This window comes from Falco punctatus (genome assembly GCF_963210335.1).
Source record: "Falco punctatus genome assembly, chromosome: Z".
In the NCBI taxonomy this organism is placed as follows: Eukaryota; Metazoa; Chordata; class Aves; order Falconiformes; family Falconidae; genus Falco; species Falco punctatus.
The window spans coordinates 19,570,865-19,595,761 of NC_137586.1; the positions used below are offsets into that span (position 1 = coordinate 19,570,865).

General features: G+C 41.4%; 2 protein-coding genes across 2 annotated transcripts in view; one reads left to right on the forward strand and one right to left on the reverse strand.

Moving 5' to 3' along the window:
- The window catches only part of CDC20B (cell division cycle 20B), a 35,877-nt gene extending 22,579 nt beyond the window's left edge, over nucleotides 1-13,298 (reverse strand). The window contains exons 1-2 of the mRNA XM_080373113.1: nucleotides 11,379-13,298; nucleotides 11,077-11,148 (exon numbers count right to left, since the gene is read on the reverse strand). The gene's annotated coding sequence lies outside the window, so the exon portion shown is untranslated. The remainder of the gene's footprint in view (nucleotides 1-11,076; nucleotides 11,149-11,378) is intronic.
- GPX8 (glutathione peroxidase 8 (putative)) lies at nucleotides 777-5,321 on the forward strand. The gene is made up of 3 exons (XM_080373130.1): nucleotides 777-1,083; nucleotides 1,712-1,973; nucleotides 4,569-5,321. The coding sequence occupies exons 1-3, from the start codon at nucleotides 877-879 to the stop codon at nucleotides 4,730-4,732; spliced, it is 633 nt and encodes a 210-aa protein (XP_080229256.1). The 5' UTR covers nucleotides 777-876; the 3' UTR covers nucleotides 4,733-5,321.
- Nucleotides 13,299-24,897: the final 11,599 nt, after the last annotated feature.

Here is a 24,897-nt window from a genome sequence, read left to right on the forward strand (position 1 = left end):
AGTTCAGATTGTCTTTTACAATGGCCTCAACAAAACACCAGTGGAGCTGCCTGGCTTATATCCGAGATTCTCAGCTAACATACTCTTCGGTCACTCAGACCTTCCCCTCTTCTCATCTCAGCACAGCTTGTGCTAGTTAGCGAGTAGCAACAAAAAAAAAAGCAACCCATTTTCCATCAGCCCCCCCATTACAAAAAAACCCATTTTATTATGGGTTATGCCAGCCTGTCAACATGGAGTTTTTCTCTGCCCCATGTGCTGTAAGAGTTTTACAAAGCTGCCTGCAATTCTACAGTAGCAGCTGATGAGAAGCAGCATAACTGAGGCTATGAAACAGGCTAGTTTCAGTCCTACTGCCCTCCTACCTGAACAGCTACCCCAAACTGCTTCTCCAGATCTGGCCGCACAGGTGCCTGCTGCTGAACAACTCTGTATGGGACACCTGAGGGGGCCAGGGGATGCACTATTGCTGCACTACAGACCCACAAGAAGCCCCAGCAGTTCTCAGCCAGCGTGCAGACAGACACCGATGTATCCCACACAGGTCAAACAGAGCAAACAGGTCAAAAGCCTTAGGTGATAAGAACACAGTCCTCATTCATTTCTTTTTTTTCCTCCTCTCCTTTTTGCCTTCTTTTTTTTTTCAGCTTTCTTTTCTTTTTTTCTTCTTGCCCTCCACCCCCACCTCCCGGGAGATTTCTGTACTTTACCCAAGAGCTCTGAAGCCCAGCAGAGACACTGTGATATGAAACAGGCACTTCTGCAACAGGGGCTAAATGAGCAGCTTGTTCTTTCTAGTCCCAGCGGCGAGTTTCATGTTTCAGCTCCTCCTTCACATTCCAGGCCTGCCCAGGCTCCTCTCCAAAGATTTCAAAAATGGAGCCTCTCACAACTACTTATCCTCTGAAATACTCAGTGCCCAAAGCCAGGGTCTTTGTTGTCTTTCTGTCAATGTTTTTGTGTACTGCCATTCTCTGCCTGCTGCAGCTCAGATTTTTTAAACCTAAAATCAAGGATTTTTATTCTTTTGAAGTCAAGGATTCACGAGGAAGGATCATTTCCTTGGAGAAGTACAGAGGAAAAGTAAGTTGCAACTTCATTTTATCTTTGTCTTGAATCTTTACAGAAAAACAAGTATCCAGTTTCTAGATAATAAGTTTGGCTATGGGAATCGTCAGCAGAGATTTGTGCTAAATTCTGTTCTTCAAACAGAAAGCTGGAGAGAAATTTCTTTTATCTAGGCCTGCTCCAGGAATTAAGTATTAGGTCTAAAAAAATCAAGAAAAATGTTTTTTTCGTATTCTTTATTATAAATCAATATAGCCTAACAATACAATTTGTGCATTTTCATCATAGTTACGAATGGTTGTGTGTTGTGTTGATGACTGGAAGTTGATTTAGTAAATATGATTTCAGTGCCTGTCCTAAATACCTGCTTTTTTTACATGCTTATAGTTAAACAAAGCTGTAAGTTGAAATTTATCCATTTACTGGATTTTTTAAAATGGGCTGTCTAAAAGTAAGTATCTTAAGCTGCTAACATCCTTAGCTGTTTAATGAAATTATAATCAGATAGATTAAATTTAGCCTTTCAGCAGGAATGACTGTGGTAGTGGGAGATGCCATTTTAAGATACAATTGTAATTGCTATGCCATTTTTTTTTCTTATGCTAGTTTTTTTTCTTACTATTATAAATTTATTTCTCTGAAGGCAACTTTGGTTGTAAACGTGGCCAGTTACTGCCAACACACAGACAAAAATTACATCGCACTGCAAGAACTACACAGAGAGTTTGGTCCCTCCCACTTCACTGTGCTGGCTTTTCCCTGCAACCAGTTCGGAGAATCAGAGCCTAGTTCGAGCCAGGAAATAGAATCTTTTGCCAAAGGAAACTATGGAGTAACCTTCCCTGTTTTCCACAAAATCAAGATCCTAGGATCAGAAGCAGAGCCTGCCTTTAAATTTCTAATCGGTAACTATTTTCTTTTATATATCAAGCTGCCTGTGACTATGGTATTCTCCCTAAATTCGAGTCTGTGTTTGTCAGGAAACATCATAGTCTTCACAGTCTATGGAGGGGAACAGGCACTCAGCATACAATTCATCTTGTTCCAATGTGGATATCAAAAATATGGTCAGAAGAGCTGTACCCTGAAACCATCCGTCTCTCCTCACTGATTATAACAGCCTACTGTGACCAGCCCAACTAGGAATATCCATTTTGTGGATGTATAAACTTGAGTGCAAAGATGCCCACCTACAAATCCCACTTCAAATTATGTGACTTTTGCTGAAAAACAACTTTTCTTATGGACAAAAAGTAACTAGGGCTGCAAAACTACCAGAAGATTTTACATAAACACATGCAGATGTGAAGATTCCTTTTTTAGCTGAGTCATATATCCACTTTTATGAAACCTATATTGTAAAGCAGAGTTATATATACTGTAGTTAAAGATAATCACTGATTTGCATTAATTTGTCTTGTGACCTTAAGGGTACAGCCTGCAAAGCCCACTGACACAAATACTCCTGTTACAGTACGCATTTACTGACTTGGAGCCTCATATTCTCACACAAGCAAAATGAAGATCCCCTCAGTTGACCAAAGAGCTCATAGACCCAAAGCCAACCTGAAAAGCCTTTCTGAATTTTCCTGAACTTTGGCCAGGTCTTTGACCCATACTAATTACTCATATATTAAAGAAAGGATAGTTAGAACATAACCCTTCTCTACCACACCATTTTAAATAGAAAATAAGGTAGGGGAAGGCCCAAACCTATATTCCATCTCCCTGTCCCAAGACAGAACCACAGTTACCCAAATCAGTACTACATGTGCTCCTCCAGACTAGAACAGTAGTCATGTGAGAGATTCCAAAACCTCCCAGTCTATTCCAGTTCACAGCTCCTCTTGTCAGAAAGCTATTTCAACATCTAAATGAAATATTTCTTACACCACTTAAGTCTGTGGCTTCTTGCCATATCCTCTGTGATACTTCCTACATACTTGAAAATTATCATTTAGGAGTCATTTAAGTGGTCACCACTGTCACTGTAACTGTTCCTTACTATGCCTCCCTGTAGGCATGCCACCAAAGATCACAGGTAAAGTCTTGTTACTCTGAGTTGCCTGATGTCCAGTGGAATTATTGAACGCACTCTGGCAGCGTCTCTCAGTTCGTTATTGAGGAGACTAGAGCTTGTAGGTACCAGCTGAGTGGGGTGAATTCATGAATTCATGATTGATTTCTGGTATGAATTCATGCATACCAGTGCAATCAGTATCAGACATTAATACCTATACAGAAACAGAATAGCCATATTCAGTCAGTTCGTTCTTATCTGACATGCTGTTCACCCACAAGGAGAAGGATACTCTGGTACTCAAATATTTTGAAATAAGTCTTTCTTTTCCTGCATTCCTCTGCCTCACATGAAGTTATTGTGCATCTTCAATTAAAGGAGCACCTGTTTTCTTCATGTAGCTGTCTTGATAATCAAAGGTTGAACATCTTCATGCTACACCCCCTTGTGACTGTGACTGCAAGCTACAATTTGTCCAGTGCTGTGAAACAGTCTAGTGCAAAAAGAATCCACCTGCAGCATAAATATACGCAACTGCTTCTTGTTGCTTTCATAGTAGCAAGGCATTTTGTTGGGCCAGTGCAAGGCTTGTGGCCTCACATTTCCTCAATGTGCAGCTTCCTATGTATTTCTACTTTGTATGAGTTATTCTTATGCATTGATGAACACTGGAACCACGTTCAGAGAGGGGGTTATGTTACTTCAAGACTGATCCTAGACATAACTCAGCAAAGATACAGTTACTAGCTGGGCCAGAGCCTCCAGGACATGAGCCTTACCATACCCATTTCCTTGCCATGGTGTCCCCTTACAATCATGACATTACAAATGTAGTCCAATGGCAAAATTCAGCCCATTGCTTCCAAGAATCAGTGTAGGGTGTAGCACTGTTCCCCACTGAACACATACTCCCCAGTCAAAATCTCCTAAAATTTTCTTCTAGTTCTTCTCTCAAAAAGAGATTTCCTTCTAATCTGTGTGAGACTCTCCAAGAACAAAGCCAGAGTCAAGAAACCTTTTTCTGTCTCCTCTAGGAGCCACAGTTTCCTGATAGCCCCTTGATCCTAGAAATTACCTTACCAAGTATTCATGACAGCAAAGATACCAGTAAGGTTTTGTTCATAGGATGAAAGGAGCCCATTTAAACCATCACCAGTATGACTTCCTGCTGCTATTTCACTTCCCCTAAACCAACACAAAACTGGGGATTCCCCAAATGAGTATGCACCCCTCATATTCTCCTCCCTAGGAAGCAGAGCATAGTAAAAGTAGGAACTCCTTAAACAGTTTCACAAGAAAGGGAAAGCATCATTCACTTCCCAATTTTCATATCATTAACACCAACCAGTAAATCCATGCTTAGACTACTAGCAAAGAACAAGGTAGGATTACTTCAACATAAACAGTTGAAGAATCACTGCAGAGTAATTAAACAGTAACAAGTTTAAGTCACTAAAATGACCTGATGCCATTCTTACAGATTCTTCAAAGAAGGAGCCCCGATGGAATTTCTGGAAGTACCTTGTCAGCCCTGAGGGTAAAGTTGTGAAATTCTGGAGACCTGAAGAGCCCATAGAAAATATCAAGCCAGAAGTAGCATCATTAATTAGGCAGATTATCATGAAAAAAAGAGAAGACCTCTGAAAAAGCCATTCACCCTGTGAATCCATTCAACAGCATGGGTACACAGCCTTACTACATTCCTGGAAAATGCTGCTAGAAGCTAAACCATCAGGTGACTTCTCTTTGGTGTTCGTATTTTCAGCTACGCTATGTCTATTAACATTGAACTGGCTCCTACAGCGGCCTTGAGAATCACTGAGGTTACTGAGAATGGCAAAGCACTCAGTACCTTGCAGGGATGGACCTTCAATTTGCATAAAGTTTCTGACTTTAAATTGCCGACAATAGCTAATTAATTGTCACCAGCGGGGAGACAGCTAAAAAGAAGATTATTTGTTGAAAAATTACTCAGTATTTGCACAGAAGGGTTTTGTTTCCCATTTAGCAGGAACAAACAGATTATGATATTCCATTAACACATAACTGCCCTCACTGAAAGCCATGGGGCCCAGAGGCATCATAGCAGGGTTTTTAAGAGACAAATGCAACTGAAGATACTAGCTTTACAGTATATTCTTGAGGAAGATTACTGTATTGTGAAGCTGTCAACTTAGTTGTAAAAAACTGTACATAGAAAAAAATTATTAAAAGAAAAAATTGCAAAAATGTTTCCTTGCCTGCTTTGTATTTTGATTCATTTTACATTTCATCTTTACAGCCACATTTTTAACCTCTTTAGCCTTCTCCATGCATTTGCACTGCAGAACTGTGCCTCAGCTGTGAGCTCATCTCCTGCTGGATTCCCAAGCTTCTGATCTGGATGAAGGCAGGACCTGTTTGAATATACATGGTTGTTTACAGCAGGATTCAAGGGGCAAGACAAGTCAACTGCCCGGGACTCTTAACAAACATCTTTCTGAAACAGCCCAAGACAATGCTCCCCAGCCACCTACCTCACACCTTTGGAATAAAACAATTTTCAGGTAGAGGTAGAAGGGGATGAAGGTTCATGCCTCAAGCTCCACTCTTCTCACTTTGCAATCTCCCTAATCCTGCATGAAACTGAAAACCCATTTCCTGTTCCATTCCACTGTTATATTTCAAACTGCCAAGTGTTTTGATTTCTGTTTGATGAAGGAAGACAGTAAATTGGAATAGGGAACCTCATTCCAGCTGTCCCAAGTCTTAAAGGAGGGCTGAAAGAGTGGAAACAAGAGAAAACAGTGTCTCAGAAAATTTTTCTGTATGAAAAAGCACTGGTAGCATTAGTGCTGTTCTCTTTTAAGACTAGCAGTGACTGAAAATACCTAAGTGCTTCAAAACATTTTCCAATAAATATGGCCACTTACCTATATCAAAAAGTAAGAACTTTTTTGAAGTATTTTCTCATTCATCTATAGAATTCATTGAGAATTTCACAGAACCCCCCTGAAGAACAAGGAGATTAAAAGATTGCGAATGATTGAGTAATGATACTGATGTGGAGAATTAAACAAAGTCTTCCTCAATAATGACGACCATCATTTTGGAAGGGAAAAAAAAATCTTACGCATGATAACTTTAGCCACTAAATTCAGAGATCAGTTAAGGCCTGCGTAAGGGTTTAGTTAATCCAGATGTGCCTGCTGCTGGTGTTTCAGATGAGGTTTTGAGCAATTTGCCATTAGTCTGCAAGATTCCACATCCAATCCATCAAGACAGTTCCTGTTCTTATACTGAGGTCCTGTGTTTCACCCCAGTCTCCCTGTAAATTTACAGTTCCAGCCTTGGGAACATTTAGCAGAACATGTCAGGTGATTTTTGTCACATGTCCTTGCTGCTTTGATGGAGTAGGAAGGGAACTGAGATAGAGATCCTCTCCCCTCACTGGGAGCAGTCTAGATTCTGTGGAACTAAGTGGCAGGACACAATGTTTTTCCCATAAATGGTGGATGATATCTTTTAATTGAAAAAGCACATGACTAAAACATGCATGTCCGTTCATGTGCACTGCTGTAGCTCCCTGCTTTTCATATCACTGAATAAAAAAGAGTAGATTTAAAAAAAATGGTGGTTGCTGTTAGTGGCACACCTGAAAAAATATATAATTTATTTTAGTCTTGGTATCGCCTGAGAGTGACTCATACTATAGGAAATTCACTCAAGTTCCTTAATAACCTATGAAAGGTAAACAGCACAATATCACTTTCTAGAAGGGATCAGGAGGGAAGTGGGTGTGCACACCTTGCTTGTGATTCACTCACTAGAGCTCATACTCTGTTTTTCACAGGACACACTGTAATCTTAAATAACTCAATGCCAGCATTAAGATCAAATCTCTTTCCTGGTATTCAGAAATAGCATGAGGTATTAGCAAATGAGTGAACAGAATTATTTAACTCACTGCTTCCTGAATTGCTTTTACTTGAGATTCCTAGAAAAACAAGGTTTTACCTGAGAAGACAGTCATTGATTTTGTTATTTCACTGTTTGGTCACAATCCACTATAACCATCTTCTGTAGAAAATTGATTATGCATACCATTCAGTCCTGAATCTACACAGAGTTTAAGTTTTTCAAGGTTTACTCCTAATATTCCTCAAAAAACTCAGTATGTTTGTATTACTTACTCTTCATGAGACATACCAGCTTTTCCAATGTAATATTTAGGGCAGATCATAAACTAAACACTTCTTGGAAAAGCAAATAAATAAAATGAAAGTCAGAACACTGTTATACAAGCACACATCTATAGGCAAAATTCACAAAGTAACATGAATGCAAGTTTGTATAAACACCCACTTACAGTTTATGTAGGATATAGCATATAAAAAAAAACCACTGAACTGTGGACACTATAAACGGATTAAAACCTGTTTATTGGATTCTTAAATAATCCCACCAATTTAAGACAAAACTGCCCTCTCAAGGAAGTTAAGAGTTCAGTCCATGAGTGTTCAAGTTTCTTCAACTCCCTTTGAGTATAACCTATTGCATCCTTCATCCTAACACTTCTGTCATTCCTTTCTCAGGCATCTCTCACTCCATAGGTCTGACATATTCTATGTCAAATACATAACTGTTGAACTGTCAGTTCCTCCTTCCAAACCATTTCCTGGGAGTGCAAATACTCTAAATCCATGGATTTAGAGTCATTCATGTCCTAGTTAGTTCTGGTATTACCAGAAAATACTTGTTAGCTGAGCCCACACATCTATGCTCCAGTAAACATTTAATGGTGTAAGAGAAACATCTTCACACAGGGCCCAAGTCTGAAACTCTTACTTAATACTTAACATAATTTAGTAAACTCTTCAGAAACCAGTTGGATTAGCTGCAGAAGCGTGTCAAATACAATTACACTTATTTTTATACCCTACATTGACTCAGTTTGCATAGCCTAGCACAGCTCCTTTCAGTGAGGGGAACTAGGCAGGAATCGTGCCCCATACCAGCTAAGGTCCGATATTTATAGTAACACTGTGTATATTCTTGCCTCAACAGTGAGGTGCTAATGTGGCAGTGTAGTCAGTTGCTGGTGTATGAACAGCTAACTAACAATACACTGCCTAATCACCACAAACAGTAGAATCACCCTGATTCTGGAGACCTTCTCAGACACTGATGCTATTTCCCTCCCTAGGGGACCTTTGCTTTGCAAAGCACATACAGCAGCACCTACATAAAGCAAGTTGTAACAAAGGGTTTGTTTTGCATGTCGTAAATGCCTGAAATGCTAGGATGATGACAGAGCAGTATGTTTGATAGAAGTTTGCACTGGAACACGAATCAAAAGGACCAGTGTGGTTCCAGACTTTATTCTTCTGAATTGTAATATTATGTCCAATTCAAATTGTGTCTCCTGAGTGGTGAAACTAGGTGCAGTTGTTTTAATGTGTTGCTGTTCACAAATTAAGCTATTCTGAGAAGCAAGGGGAGAATAAAAACTCTCAAGTTGACTTCTCTTTTTTTGTAGAATGGAAAGGTGATTATTTTATAGCATTCAGGCAGTTAGTGAAAGTGATTGTAAGCCTTTCCAGCATCTAATTATTCAGTTAAAAAAAAATACAACGCCCCTCCAAAAAAAGCAACAACCAACTTGTATTTGCCAAATATCATTATAAACAAATTAAAATCAAGCTTTAAAACTCATGTGAAGTTTTTAACTGTGCTTCTTTTGCTTTAAGAAAACTTGAAGGGCTTAGAATTGTTTGAAATGTTTTAATTATTTACCTGTTTCAAGTATTTATAAACCTCCTGTTACCTTAGTATCTAAAAGCAGATGGTAACCAGAGTGTAAAACAACAAAAAAATCTCACAATTGTTTGGATAACAGAAATGCTAGGTACCACTATAATACAAAAAATGAGCCTGACAGTCAAAAAAGCAATAACCAGGTGGACCCAGGGATTCCTTATAGAGAAGTAACTCTCCATTTTGATGATCAAGATATGTGGAAAAGGATAGCAACTGCATGTTAGCTGACGTCACAATTTCAACAGCTAACATACACTGCCATTCCATTACACATAGATGCACCACCTGTGTTCCTAGAAATTAGAACCCTAGCATTTTCCAAAGGAACAGTCTTTAAACAGCGATGAGCTGTCCCTGCAGCAGGTGACAGTGTAGTAGTGACTGCTACATTCAGACCCAGCAGCCAGCTAGCAGTACACTGCCTACCAGACACAGAGTCCGTGCAGAGCAAGATGTCTCATGAAATAACATGCCTAGAAACGTTTTATTTTCTAACTAAATGCAGCAGTGCTCACCAGTATTGAGGTTCATGTTTCATACGGGTAGCACTAAATACTGTAATGAAATAAATGTCACAGGTAAGTTTCTGATTCAGCAAGACCTGAATTAAAGTAGTAGCATAAAATCTATGTGGAACGTATGACTAGAATCAGACCTTGGGCTGTCCAAAGAGAACTGCATAGTGTTGCAAAGCTTCTTGGCTTAGTTGTACCAGCACCAGTATAGTATGTAATCTCCACAAGTTAATTACTATCATACACATGAGTCCTTTCCTTCCTTGGGCATCCATTCATGGTCAGTGTTGGAACCCTACCTTTAGTCTAGATGAGCCCAGAGTCTAACTAAGATTAGTCAATTTTAGGTGATTTTGGGATTGGAATTATTGTTGGTTATTTCATAGTGTAAATTAACTTTAGGTGATGAACCACACAGTACCTCTATTTACAGCCATGTAATGGAGGATGCATAAAGATCTCAAGATTCAAGCTTATGGATTTAGGCTGGAGGGAGGTATAATTTTACCTAGAAGATCCATTTTGATGGAAAGCCCTTTGAAGCTGTGCTGGAAAGCAATCACCACGTTAGACACTGTGTAAAAGTCAATAAATTCCAAATTTGAAGCCTTCTCTTTACTTCTCAAAAGCTGGTCTTAAATCACTGAAAATAAACCTCAACTCAGTAAAAAACACTAAAACATTTACTTGCGTGAGCGCTGCTGTTAGCAGCCACAGAAAAGCATTGGCTAATGGGCTTTTGCTTGTTGCACAGCAAGAGAAGGCCACCTCAAAGTTTTCCACGACGCTTTTGAATGAAACAATATGGAGTGCAGCTAGCAGCTGTTGACACATCAGAGACAACAGCAAGCTAACATGCACTGCCAGACTGTAACATTCTCTTGAGTTTTGGCCATTAGTTCCCCTTCACCACCACTCCCCCCCAAAGTTTTTTTCTCCTAGAGCCCAGTTACTGCTCACTTTAACAACACTGCTTTTCCCATGGGGTCACTTACATAAAATTTTTATGTTGAAGTGACACTCTCGGCATGCTTGGTGGCTACATTTCTGTATTGTAGTTGTATCTGAGGGCTCACTGCTCATCTGCTTCACTCTTTTTCAGTATGGTCAATTCCTTTTACGCCTTCACCTCATAGTCTGTATATTGCAGTCTCATCAGGTTTTGAGATGTGTGTCAACTCCTTCAGGTACAAACTGCTTGTATTTTGCCTCTTGCCTAGTGTCAAGCATATTTTTGGTGATTAATAAGTTTTCCACCTATGTTCCTACTGTATATGCAAATTCTTTGTTGTCCCTGTTATCTTTACCACCCTCTAAATGTGGGGAAGTCAGCTCACTGTGCCAATAAAGCAGCTCTGTAAATCCATAAAACCCCTGCAATCAGGACAAGTAGCTTTCGCTTTTAAAGGGCAAGCAGTGCCAGAGAAGCCTACAGGTGGTTTTGATTCCTCCCCTCAACAGATGTCACTTTACCCCAACTTGTGTATTTCTGACATTTCAGATGCTACAGTTAAGAAAGTGTAACAAGGAATAATAGGAAAGGAAAAGAAAAAATATTTGTGTTTTCAAAATCACGTATTTTCAGCAGTCTCCTCCTCCCCCTTCCCCACAAACGTAAAGAGGGGAACTCCCCAGTGCACCGAGCGCAGCGTGGGTGTCTGTGCCTGCCCTTACCTCAGCCGCTTCCCGTGGGCTTTGCCCTCTGCGCCGCGGCAGGTCCTTTCCAGGCGCTCTCACCACTTGCTCCTCGAGGGGAACACAAGAGACGCACAAGACTGAACAAGCGCACGGCCCACAGCTCCCTCGCCCCAAATCGCCCTGCGCCAGCCCTGCTGCTTGCGAGGCTTCGCGGGGAGCCACGGTCCCCGGGACGGGGCAGAGCCACCACACCGGCCGGGAAGGCGCCTGCCCCCTCCCCAGCCGCGACCCTCCCCAGAGCACCGGCAGCCCCCCCATATCCCCCAAGGCACCGTTACCCATCGCCGATCTTCATCCTTCCTACTCGTCCGCCGGGAGGGTTTTTCTAATTCCCGCTCCATCTCCGCCGGGGCTGACCGAGCCCGCCGCCGCCTCAGGCGAGGTGAGCTGACCTCGAGGTGGGTCCCCGCGGCCGGTACGGCCCCGGCAGTGGGGGGCAAGCGCCTGGGCAGCCTGCACGCACCGCGACCTATGGGGAAGACAACTTATAGCCCGGCCAGCCCCCGGGGCGCCGGCTGCTGTTGCCCGGGAGGCGGTGCCCGCTCCCCGCCGCACACCGCGCACCGCTCCCTAGCGGCCGGCGGCGCCCTTTAAGCAGCTGCAGGCGCGGCCGGCGCGGCGGGAATCCGCGGGCGGCGACGTGGCCCGGCCCGGCCCGGCCCGGCCCGCCGGCGGGACGCAGCGCGCCCGGGCTCCGCGGCGGCGCCAAGGCGCGGCGGCTGGCGGTAAAGCAGCGCGGCACGGCGGGTCCCGCGGACCCTGCGGGGAGGGAGAGGAAGGGCAGAGGCCGGTGCCAAGCGCCCTGGCTCGTCCCCGGGGACAGTCGTGCCGGCCCGCCGTAGCCTGCCCGTGCCGGGGCCGGCGGGTCACCCGCACAAGGCCGTGCGTGGCCAGTGCGGTTGCACCCTTGACCGCGCCACAGTCCCGGGGGGTGCCGCTGCCTCAGCCCCTGCCTGGGGAGCGGAGCAAGGGCAGCCTCGGCACGCTCCGCAAACCAAAACCCTGATGTCGGTTTGTTTCTCGCTCAGGTTTTTGCCCACCGTGAAGGGTTGTGCAGGACCACGCAGCAGTGGCATCGGAGCGAGGCCTGGGGAGCAGTGGCTCCCTGAGGTGTTGGGTCTAACTGCCCGACACCGAGCAGGAGCAGGGACCTGACGCACAGCACCACATCTCTGTGCGCCGTGTGGTGGCCTGTCCTCCAGCTAAGGTGCCCAAAGTGAGCAAAACCTAACCACCACCATAAACAACCAGACCCATAGAAATAATCTGAGGTGGTTTGCTTTAAGGTGACAGGCGAAGGCAAATGTTGTAGGATAAAGTGTGAAGCATTACTTTGTCCCAGCAGAATGCATGTGTCACAGGGATAGCACCTGACTGGATCGTACTTGCCCTTAGGCACTCAACTTCGCCTGGGAAAACCTGAGCAAAGATCTGGTAGGAAAGAAGTCAAACATGGTTTTGTTGGGAGATAGGATTATCTCATTATTATCTTATTACCACTACATATACCTCCTGTTGTGGTTGGTTGTTTTGGGGTTTTTTTTCAAGTACGTTCAGAACCATCCTTTTTCAGCCCTTGTTACAGTTTCAAAATTTAGAGTGATGTAAGGGGTTTTCAAGCAACAGAAGCTGAGACACACACAGCATGTAAAAGAGCCTGTTTTTCCTCCCTCTAGCTTTTGGATCTGAGAATCAACATTAAAAGTGTTATTTGCTAAAAGCAAGAAAGTGTCGGTTTAAAAAATGTGCTCAGGCTTTTCCTCACTTTCTTACAGTTTCAGGAAAACAGAAGAAATTTTTCTAAATTTTCAGCTGGAAAAGTATTGTTTGAACCACAAAAAAATTCTTCAGCAAAAATCTTGTCATTTAAAGTCCCATTTCCCACTCAATTCTGTTTCTGTAGCTGCATATATCATATCTTCAAAAGGACATCATGTAAGCAAGATGATGGAAGAGATTTTTTTTGTTGGTGCCTGAGTTACAGGCAATACTTAAATATTGGATGATAGAGCTGTTCTACCAAATCAAAGTAAAACTATTTCAAAAGTGCCTTTTTATTATTTCACTTTGCATTAGTTAGGACGCAGCTAAGCACACACAGGATAGAGGCGGCTGAGTCACTCAACACCATTCTAATGCTTTCTGTAAACAAAAAACACACAAGACATTGCTAGAGTACCACCTCAACGGACTGTTTGCAAGGCTTCAGTTGTTCGCTTAACTGAATATGAGCTCTTCCTACAAGACTAACGTTCAGCAAGCACAGCCAACTAGCATTACTCTGCCTAACAGCAGATGCTGGCAAGCACTGCAAAACCAGCCCACTTGAATACTAATGAGTCGGCAACACTCAGGTGAAGTGTATTGAACTGTTACCTACCAGAGCAGTGTTTGGGCCTCTTAACAAAGCTTTTGTTCACGTTGAAAAGTTTCTTTCAGATGAGCAAACCTGTAACGATGCAGTTCATTCAATAGCAGGAGGAAAGGTCACAGCCTGAGAGCTATATGGTTGTGAACTGGAATAAAAGTAAAAAGTCAGCAAGGTTTTGTTGGAGTGCATTAGAATTAATTAATGCACAGCAAGGCATTAAAGAGTAAATAATATGACCCACTGCAATTGGTATTGCAAACAGTGACACCTGCCCATGAACCTTGAACTCATGGATGCATGCACCACAAGCAAGAAAAGATTAAGAAGTATTTCCGTAAAATTCCTTCCAAACACTAATTAGCAAGTGGAAAACATGCCAAGATACTATGTTTACTAGCATCCTTGAAGTAAGAAGATCCAGTAAGTGATAAATAAAATACAGAAAGAAGCAGAAGTGCTTATAAGTCTGAATTGCTTTGTGTTTGTTGATGAGGATGTGTTGGATTGTTAGGCAGGTATTATAACATCAAGGATATCCTTAACGTTCTCTTCTTTACTTGAAGCACCTGGTATTTTGGAAATGATGTGGTAGGTAAAAGTTCTGTTTTCACTTAGAACTGTGTAACTGGTTTTGTGACTGAAATTTAAACAAAGGAGTTTTGTTGTAGAAAAGGTGTCTGCAGCTAAGCATATATTTTCTGAAATGCTTCCAGCATCTCACCAACTGTCTTCAAAATGAAATGAAAAGGTCATCTTAGTTAAGTGTCTTCATTTCTTTCTCACTGTGGACTCTTTTTATGCTCCTTATTGTAGAACCTGTGGAGCTGATTCCTCAATTATTTCACTTAAAGTACTAGAAACGTGGGTGACTTTTTGTAGCTCACTGTAAAAATACTCCCACACCAGTAGGTAGAAAAGGTGTTGTTTGTCCCTGCCGGCAGCAGATGGTGCTGATTTGTTGTTACTTGGTACGTCCTCGAAAGCTGGTGCCCAGGTTCTCAATCCCATAGTACTTTATTTTTTTCTCATCTATAATCCTTAAGGTCTTTTGATACAAATTTGTCATCATCATCATAATTTATTGATATAAAATAGGAGTTTAAATTTTGAAGGTGAGATTCGGCCATCAGTAGCAAGCATCACAAAGTTACCAGAGAATTAAGCACTGACTGAAATAAAACATTTCAGGAAAAGTTTGATTCACTACATCCAGACTACTGATACTTGTAGGGCCCAAGTATCTCAGGACATGATAATGAGGGTGCTCCTTGCCCAATGATTGCTGACCTTACACCAAGTTCTAGGAAGTAAAACAGTCACAAGAGCTGGTCATAGAAAATTGTCTCAAAAGCAGTAAGTAACAGGTGGTCTCCATGTCAGCAAAAGACAGAGGTAAACAAAACTGCTCTTTAGATAAGTTTCTAGGAAACTTTTGCTTAAACCAAAGGCCTCATTAGAGAAACTTTCCTAGCTAATGGACATCAAGAGCATACTGGACCAAATACTTTTCCAGAGACTGTGTAGTCACTGTGTGTAATACCCGGTGGATAAAGTAAGGAAAGGTGTAATAAATTAAGAAACAAATTACTATTTTGCACGTGTGAAGGATCTTGATAAGATCTACAACAGTTTTGAATTGCTATTTGAAATAGGTGGGAAAAAATTGTTGAACATATTTTCGTGAAAATTTATTTCCACTTTGCAGTTGCAAAGTGATGAGAGGTTTCTGGGAACCAAGGCCTCTAATTTTGTGCCAGAGAGAAAATGATGTCCCAGCTTTGTTAGAGGCTCACAGGACAGATACCTTGAGGTATGGGACCATCTTAATTTTTCTTCCTGTATTTCTTCACTGTTCTCTCTAGCTTTTCAGCCAATATCCCAGAAGAATCCCAGTCTTGTTGCCTGCTCAGCCACATCAGTACTCAGATGCTTCGGAGTTGATTAGAGGAACATTTCTCACAGTGGTACAGGGCAAACCATGGGGTCTCTCTAAGTGACTGCCAGGAGCAGTAGATATTTCTTCCAATTTATAAAAGGGAGCTTTGACTCTCAAGTGTTTCTAACTGCAATGGAAAGCAGAGAAAGGATGGAGAAGGAAGGAATCAGTGTGGCTGCTGTCCTCGCATCATTTCACACTGCAATGGGCAACCATTGTTTAGACTCCAATATGAAATATTGTTGATCAGGCAACTGGAATATTCTGGCAGTGAACCCACAGCTTCATTTTAGCTGTACAGATCACAAGTTATCGAGATGTCCTTCAGAGGACAAGGCGGGGAAGTTTTCCTGCCTCTTTACTGGAGCTTACTGTAAGCCATGCACTTAACATCTCAGTGCAATAGTCTGCTCATCAGACATCTCCCATTTAACTTGCCTTTGCTAGCACAGTAAAAGTGGTTACAAACATGTGGGGAAGCGAGCTCTAGAAATGACTGTCCACTATTCCTCCTCAGATGTACCTCAACGCCTCAGACATTAAGGAAAACTATACCTGCTATGCAAAGAAGTGAGAATAAAGAAAGAAAAAAACTCTGTAATTGTTCCTTATGTGCTGCATTATGTGGACTGACATATAAAATATGGAGTACTGTCATTATACTTTTCTGACTTTTTTCCATTTGTCCCACACCTTCCCATGTACCTAAACTTCTTTTATTACCAATGTTAAATTTAGCACTAATGACAGTCCTGGTTGACAGGTGTGCATAAGTAGGCTAAAGGTCTCATTAGCTCAGGGAGGAATTTGTGTCAGCTGTTGGTTTCCAGCTTGTAGAAGTTTTTTATTGGTCTTCATGGTTTAACCCCAGGTGGTAGCTAAGTATTACCCAGCCACTTACTCACTCCCCCCTCACCTGGAAGGATGGGGAGGAGAATCAGAAAGGAATGTAAAAATCAAGGGTTGAGGTGAGAACAATGTAATAATTGACATAAAATAAAACAATAATAATAACAACAGTTATAATGAAAAGGAGGGAGAAGGGGAGAGGAATGAAATCCAAAGGGAAGGGAGAGAAGAAAACAAGTGATGAACAATACAACTGCTCACCCCCTGCTGACTGATACCCACCCAGTCCCTGAGCAGCAATCTGCCCACCCCAGTGGCCAACCTACCACCCCACCCCAGTTTATATACTGAGCATGCCATCCCACGGAATGGAATAACTATTTAGCTAGCTCAGGTCAGCTGTTCTGGCTGTATTCCCTCCAGCCTTCTCCCTGGCAAGGCCTGAGAAACTACAAAATCCTTTAATTACTATAAAAATTACCCAGCAACAACCAAAACCATCAGTGTGCTATCAACTTTGTTCTCACACCAAATCCTAAAACAGCACTGCACCAGCTACTAAGAAGAAAATTAACTCTATCCCAGCTGAAACCGGGACATTGGTTTAAAAACAGAGGGGAAAAAACAAGAAAACAAGTGCACTAAGGAATGGTGCATTTTAATAAATTATATGGCTTTTCATGTAACATACTGTTGACTGCCAGGATTGTCAGGTTTAATGAAACCTTTAGCTTTCATAAAACAATACAATTCACAATTGATTTCTTCAGCAGCACCTTATAGTAATTTCCTGGTTTTGCTGTTCAGCAGGCAGATCAAGAGCTATACTGCTAGGTTATACATCCCAGACCTTTCAGCTAAGTTGCTCTTTTCAGTGTGTACTCCCTTTTTCTGTGCACATTAAGAATCCATTTTGGCACACCACTGCTACAAAGACTGTCTCAGTTAAGGTTTCAAATGCATTGGTATCCTGTGCTGGCTTTGGGGACTGCACACAACATAAAACCACATTTTGTTTACCTTGGCTGAACTCCAACCTAGCAACAGAACCTCAGGGTTCATTGCCAGCTGCCAACTGTGTGCCTAAATAACATCCCATCCTAGAATCTGGAGAGCCTGGATTAACAAACTGCCTAAATGCCACTCCAATGTGGTTCTTTCCAAAGCTTCTCTAGCAGCTTCTATTGTTAGCACGGTGCTTATTACTACATTACTAGTACCAAACTGCTGTAAGTTATTGTAAAATTAAGTTATACAAAAAGTAATTATGGCTTTGAATAATTATGAATTGTAACTATATCCAAGGCTTCAGGTACCTGTTGTAAATTATTCCTTTCCAGTGGTCTCAGAGACAGGGCAAGGTTTCTAACATTCTCTCCTGAATAAGAGCAATTAAATATATACCTTAAAAAGGAACTGTCATCTCTCTTTGGAAACATCTTTCAATCAAGTAATTGCTGACACGTTCAGCTCCATCAGCTGTGAGTTCCTGAAATTCTGTTGCACCTCCATTCCATTTCCCATGGAAAGATGTCTCAGGTTTCACTTCAAAAAAGCTAATATTCAGGGACCATGTCAGACCATATTTTTTATATAGATGAACCTAATAAGATAAGTTTTCAATTAAAATGTATTTGGGGTATTTTATTTCTGTTGAGTACTACACTCTTTGAAAACAGGTCAGTAGTTACAATCAGATAGTATCACTCACCATTGAGATACCAACTTCAGCAAACCAGTGGTTTAGTTATGCAGTTTCTAGATGACATAATTCATATCTTAAGACTGTGTTCTTACAGTTAAGCACTTTCAAAACTGAATGTGTTGAAGATGCACAGTTTGTACTTAACTCCATACTAGATGTTCATTTATTTCAACTCTTCCATCTTTTTAAGCTTCTAAAACCCTTTCTTAATATTCAGGGTATAGGTATAGGTCAAATAATTTCTGTCTACCCACAATATGCAAAATTCTCTCCCTTTACAGCAGATACAAGTCCATTCTAGCTCCTCTCAGAGGCAATGTGAGTCTCCAGGCCTGCAAAGACCTTGGAACCACCGGACTCCTGAGCACACTCAAAGGCCCACTGAAACAAAGGTGTGTCCAGATTTCACCAGGAGATACAAACTTGGTAACAAAAGAGAGCAACACCATACAAACATACGTACAAACAGAGCTATGCTGGGGGCTATCAGACCAAACAAGAAAAAATATGGTAGAAAACATTTATCAATAGATGTAGCTATCTGTAGCCGTTTTATTAATAGCATCTTTCACAGAAAGAACCCAGTGCAAGAGATTCATCTGTTATTTTTAGCCTCATCCCCCTTTCCTCTTCATTTGTTGAAATGCACTTGCTCTCATTGCACATCCCAGAACATCCTGGAGTACATGTTGCCCATTATTGTGATAATGCAAATGCCTATTTGGTAGCTTTAATTAGATTTCTGAGGAATACACTATAGGAGTGCTGGGAATGTACCTCTTATCACCTCTGCAATCATCCCTAGAAAACCAACCAATTCTGAAGGCAATAACAGGTAGGAGTTTCCTAAGAGAAGGAAGAACTTTATCAGGGCTTTTAGAAAGCTGAGCAGTGGTGTGTCACAGGTTAAACAGTGACTTTGTAGCACTCCTTACCTGTCACCACACACAAAAAAAAACCAACCCACGTGTAGAATGTCCCACAAATGGAAGCAACTGTAGGAAGGCAAGTTGAAATGTGTTAGGAAACCTCCTTTGTCTATTTATTTCCACCTGAGGTCCACCTGAATTAGGGAATTACAAAGCTCCTACTTTGCTGATACAGTCAAGACCCATTAGAGCATAATGATGCATTACTGCCTTCAAGAGAAAACTCTATGCAGTCAGGCAAACTTATCAGGCATTCAGCAACAGTCCATGTTAATAAATAGCCCTATAAACTCTTTTCAGGATTCATTTAAAGTTAGAAGCTCCAACACCTAAAGCAGAGAACTGATCTGCTGATTTTGAGCAAGTGGAGCGTTTTTCTATAAGTGGTATAATTCCTTTTATTGCATCCCTTATGGTTGCTACTTCATACAGTAATGAAGTACTGAAATGCAAAACAGTAGAATCAGTCTCTAGACATGTCACTTTAAAAAAAAAGTCCCTTCTCTTAAAGCTCCCTAATCAAATATTTTAATTTTAGTAATGCCCTTCAACTCCAGGAAAGGAGTCTAAAGCTTGGAGGAAAGATGTGACTCCTTACACTGGCAGTCACATGCAGTTCCACCCACACCTGGAGCAGCACCTCTTTCACCGCCTGACCCGGGATGCTGTTGGGAGGACCTGCCAGTACAGAACAGCTATAGACCACTCCTGCCATCTCGGACCAAAGGTGTACCCAGCACTTGACTTGCTGCCCCTTGCTGAGTACACACACCATTACACAATTAGATTGCCCATACAGAGCCAGAGCAGGGACAAAGAAGGGCACCTCAAAGTCTTGACGCAAAGTCAAGAAAACTTCCTCGCCAAGCTGCCTGAGGGTCTGTTAAGCAGACGGGGGCTGCCCCAGCACCCAGCTTGAAATGGCCACCTCTAAGTACACAAAATGAAGGATCAAGACCCTTCCTTGTTCTCTAACAGCTGTTTCTTGCAAAAACTGAGGAAGACTTGCTATGTCCTCTTTTAGCAAAACCGAAGTTGGTGCTGCTTTCCACTACGTATCTTTTATACAGGGGCTTCATGATTAAAGCACTTCCTCACAAAGTTCAGGACAAAGGGACAAAAAATAACTTCCCCACGAAGGTCAGGAGTCCTGCATCCCAAACTGAGGCATTGCAATGCCTCAGCCTCTGCTGGGTTGTTACCCCCCAGTGTAACATGGAGACTTGAACACTGGCTGTCAATTGTATGGTTGTGTTTTAGAGCATGGATTGCTATGATCAGATCTCTTTCCCAGTGAATTTGCAAAAGCGGTTGCGAGCAGTTACTGCCTCTATTTATTATAATGGAAATACAACCTTATTTGCTACTGCTACTTATTTTTTGTTCCAAAATTTTAATATTTTCTTATTGAAAAATCAGTTTTACTCTTGATTCTCACTGAAGAACTTTTCCTTGCTGTCAAAATCACTTCTAAATCTAGCTCTTCTGTATTTACTGAAGTATAAACTTAATTGACCAATATTCATTATCTTGAAATTATGACCTACTTGCTAATTTGTGCTGTACTGAATGCTAGTAAAATTACACAGGTGTAATTGCTTTGTGATAACGCATACTTGGAACTATCTTCTTTAAACAAATTTCATGGTTTAATCCCAGCCAGTAACTAAGTACTACACAGCCACTTGTTGACTCCTTCATCATCTAGGGGATGGGGAGTAGAATCAGAAAGGACTGTAAAAATCAAGGGTTGAAGTGAGAACAATTTAATAATTGACATAAAATAAAACAACGATGACAATAACAACAATAATAATAACAACAGTTATAATGAAAAGGAGGGAGAAGCGGAGAGGAATGAAATCTAAAGGGAAGGGAGAAAAAACCCCCAAGTGACACAATGCAATTGCTCACCATCCACTGACCAATGCCCCGCCAGTTCCCAAGCAGCAGTCAGCCCCTTCTGGCCAACCCCCCAAGTTTATATACCAAGCATGATGTCCCATGGTATGGAATATCCCTCTGGCTGGTTCAGGTCACCTGTCCTGGCTGTGTCCCCTCCCAGTTTCCCATGCCCCTCCAGCCCTCTCCCTGACAGGGCCTGAGAAACTGAAAAGTCCTTGAATTGCTGTAAAAATTACCCAGCAATAACCAAAAATCATCAGTGTGCTATCAACTTTGTTTTCACACCAAATCCAAAACACAGCACTGCACCAGCTACTAAGAAGAAAATTAATTCTATCCCAGCTGAAATCAGGACAACAAAGTGATTTGATTAGCTTGTGGGACAGTTTTGACAAGCATCTGGCACCCCTAACATCCATTTGATTCACTCTTTTCATATGTTCCATAAGGCTTGGAAGAAGAACCAACCTGTGACAGAGAAAACCTTACTAATCGATCTGAAAGAAGAATATAGGCAATTCCACAGATGATGATAGAGCTTCACAGGTTTACAATGAAGGCTCCTTCTGTAATAGCAGATAGGTGACGATTTAGGCCAACAAGCAGACAAAATTCAGGACTGAAGTCCATTTCTAGTTCCTCTCTAGATGGATCCCCTAATTACTGGTAAAAATTCAGATGCCTTTGTTTATTTTATTAAAGTAAGGCAGACCAATGTGTTCACTTGCTTGTTGGGTTGTATGTGTGTGTGCGTGTGTATGCAGAAGAGAAGAAGGTCTACACAAATGTTCAAAGTGGCTAAGGTGCATCTCCATTTTTCAGTTTCTTGCAGCTTTTCTGATGTTGTTTGACACTTTTGTGGGAGTTACATCATCAGTGCAATAGCTATGATCTTCTTTTGCCATCACAGCTGTACTACTACGACATGCTTGAGGGGAGTAACTGAAAACCAGCTCTAGCCCAGATGTCTGAACTAAATGCCCATTAGCAGTTGAGGTAAATAAGATGAGCTCCTGGAAGGCATCTCTGGTTTCATTTCATCTGAAAAGAATCCAGCTGACAAGCTTCAAGACTACTGTGCAATACGAAGCCAAGGTGGGGAAGACGGGATCAAGCATGAGACTTGCTTCAAACATGCATTCTTCATCTGGACTGAAGTGGTAATGTTGCTGTAGCCCTTATAACAGCAGAATACAGTCAGTGAAGAGCTTCTGAAGTGTCATTCCTGCACAGCTGCCTGTCTTCCCCAGACAGAAACAGAGGAGACAGCAGAGGAGGCAAAACAGAATCCAGCTTTAGCTATTCCTGATTTTCTACTGGTGCAAAATAGATCTTCGTGCAGGTAAGCTAGTGAGCGTGAGCGAATAAGGACCCACCACTTCCTCTGTATGGTTCAATACGCTGGAGACAAAGTCAACAAGGAATCTCTGTCATCAAGTTTTATTTTATTCTCTAAGTGATTTTGATACAGTTACTCCCAGAAAAGAAAAAACAGAAAAAATGAGATCAAAATGGTAAGAAAAAAATGCTCACCGTAGCTGTCTCCAACAACCCATGGAAAGTTGTTTAATCAGTATAACCAAGGAAAGCAGCCTGGTGTACTTGAGAAGTTCAGTTTTCCCACCCTGTGTAGCCTGATTCAAAGCCCACAGAAAGGAGTGACAGCTCCATTTACTGTTTTGAAGGGTCTGTGGCAAATATAAACAATCCAGGAAGAATACTGGAGAACCTCCAAAGAGATTCAACTGGACCATGGAGGTTTCCAAGATAATACCTTAGTAACTAATGAGGAAATAAACAATTGAGACATTCATTATTTCATAATCTTCAGGCTTAACCTCAGATGCTGAATGTGTGCTAAATGTGTGTTAAAGAATTTGTGCAGGAGGTCAGAACTTGCCCATTTGCACAATAGTTCAGAAAGCCTTTCCAAATATCCACATCTCTACTTCTTCTGCCCCAGCTGTTTGTTAACAACCTGTGAGAGGGTGGTTGGTGTCAGTGCTCCTTGCACTGATGTCTTGGCTGTGTTAGAGGTTCTAAACATGTTGAGAGGGCTTCTCAAATACTGGGGAAAATTAAGAAAAATGCTTTTAAAGTGTTAAAAAGAGAGAGAACACACTAAGAAAAATCATATTTAATACAGTTAGCTGCATTAAAATATTTTCTTTTCCTCCTGTAAATATTTGACCATGAAATTATGTGAGTTTTCTGCCACCAAAAAGCCACACAAGATAAGCCAAAAGCATGCACATTTTCAGAAAGTGTCTTTGGGCAGAGACTCTGGGTTTACAAAGCATGCAGCACAACAGTATTCTGCTTTCATGTCTCTGGGCACTTTAGAATTACCAATGCAGTACAAGGGAACCAAACAAGCCAATTTTAAGAAGGAAGGAAGAAGGGGAAGGATAAATACATGAGCAAGCCACTTTTTTTTTTTTTTTTAGTTTAATTTTAATTTAATATGTGCACTGACCAGCAGTAACACTGTTTCATGTATTTTGCAACTGGGGACTTAATAGATAAAGCTAAACCTTAGCTATAATCCAATGTGAGTACATAAAGCTACACCTCTGTCTGAACTACTGAACTACCCATCACCTCATAATCTAGGAGCTCTCAAAATGACATTTACCCTCCTATCCTCTCCCTTTTTGTTAAAGAGAGACAAGTGTATGGCCATTATCCTTGCCAGAGAACAGCTGGGTGCAAGTCTGAATAAGGAAGGTGGGTTCCACACTTAGTTCTGAAAGTCACACAGGCAATACTTGTACTTTTGGTTTTACTACCTAAATCTACGATGCCATTTCCCTCCATTATTGGTTTTGTCCCCATGGAGCCTCCGTCAGTGAGTTGAAAATTTCCTTCTTCCTCTGGAAAGCCACTTTCATGGGAAACTACAGTTGAAGACAGAGAAATGCTATCTTGGGTAATCAAGATTATTTCTAATCAAGCTTTTTAAATCAGGAAAAAGACAGTGAGTGAGGTACATGTTCATGAGAATCCTGTGCAGAGAGATACTGTTCTGGGAGATTTGGTGCTGTTTTCTGGTCAGTTTTCAAAGTTGTGGTAAATGAGGCTAAAGTTACAAATACAGGGCCAGATAAGAGATGAATGGTGAATGGTGGTTGGTTTAGGCTTTTGCCAACATACCCATGGACTTCAAGGTCAGTTTCTAACCTGGCTGATCCCAGGGCTGCAGCCCAGTCTAACACAGAGAAGGGAGCACAGGTACATGAATGAGGCTGTTATTCACCCATTCTTCAAATATTTTTGTCCTCTCTCAAAGTCCATGCTTTTGAAGATTTTGTGATTTTGCAGAATTTTGGTAGTACAAATGAAAACAGAACAGACCTATTCTACTGTTGAGTCCAGCTTTCTTTGCAATTTTGAAGTGCTTATATTTCTTCCAGGAAGAAAACCATACATGAGTGAGATGAACTTTACCTATCTGATAATTCAAACACATGCCAGAAGATGCAATTTAAACTTCATAACTTTGATTGAGTGTCCATCCTTTGTTGGACACACTAAAATGTGTTCATAAGCTCTCAGGATCTGTCTTGTAACTGGTTGGCTGAAAATAGAGTAACAAAGTACTGACAATAGACGAGTTAATTTGGTACAATAGACAGGTTAATCTGGCCAAATCTTTCATTAACATGGAAAGAGTTTGGGGCTGTAACACAATTTCTTATCTTTTATTTAAACAGCTGTATACTGTTCAATAAATTGTAAAGAATGTTTTTGTACTGAGGTTTAGTTTTAACATGTTAAATATATTTTCTTACAGTAAAAAAAATCACTTTACATTATCTTAATGATTATTAATATACCTTAACAGACCTTTGACCACATGAAATTTCAGCTCAGTTGTCTATTGTAACCACTCAAAGCGTCGTGGCAGTAATGGACATTGGCTTCAGTTTCTCATATCTGCTCCATCTGAACTATAAGAAGGTGAATCACAGGGAGTGAATTTGCTAATTCACGATGTATTTGTTGCCTGAATAGTAGGCAACTGAGCATCTGCAAAGGGAAAAACAAATCCCAAAGGAGTTACGGTTCAAAGTAGAATTGTTTGGATAACATCCAGTGGAAA

What these genes read in the sequence shown, in the direction of transcription:
- GPX8 (XM_080373130.1), top strand. Translation starts at nt 877, where the DNA reads ATGGAGCCTCTCACAACTACTTATCCTCTGAAATACTCAGTGCCCAAA. An exon ending in TGGAGAAGTACAGAGGAAAA is followed by an intron (nt 1,084 to 1,711) that starts GTAAGTTGCAAC and finishes ATTTCTCTGAAG; the next exon opens with GCAACTTTGGTTGTAAACGT. An exon ending in TGCCTTTAAATTTCTAATCG is followed by an intron (nt 1,974 to 4,568) that starts GTAACTATTTTC and finishes CCATTCTTACAG; the next exon opens with ATTCTTCAAAGAAGGAGCCC.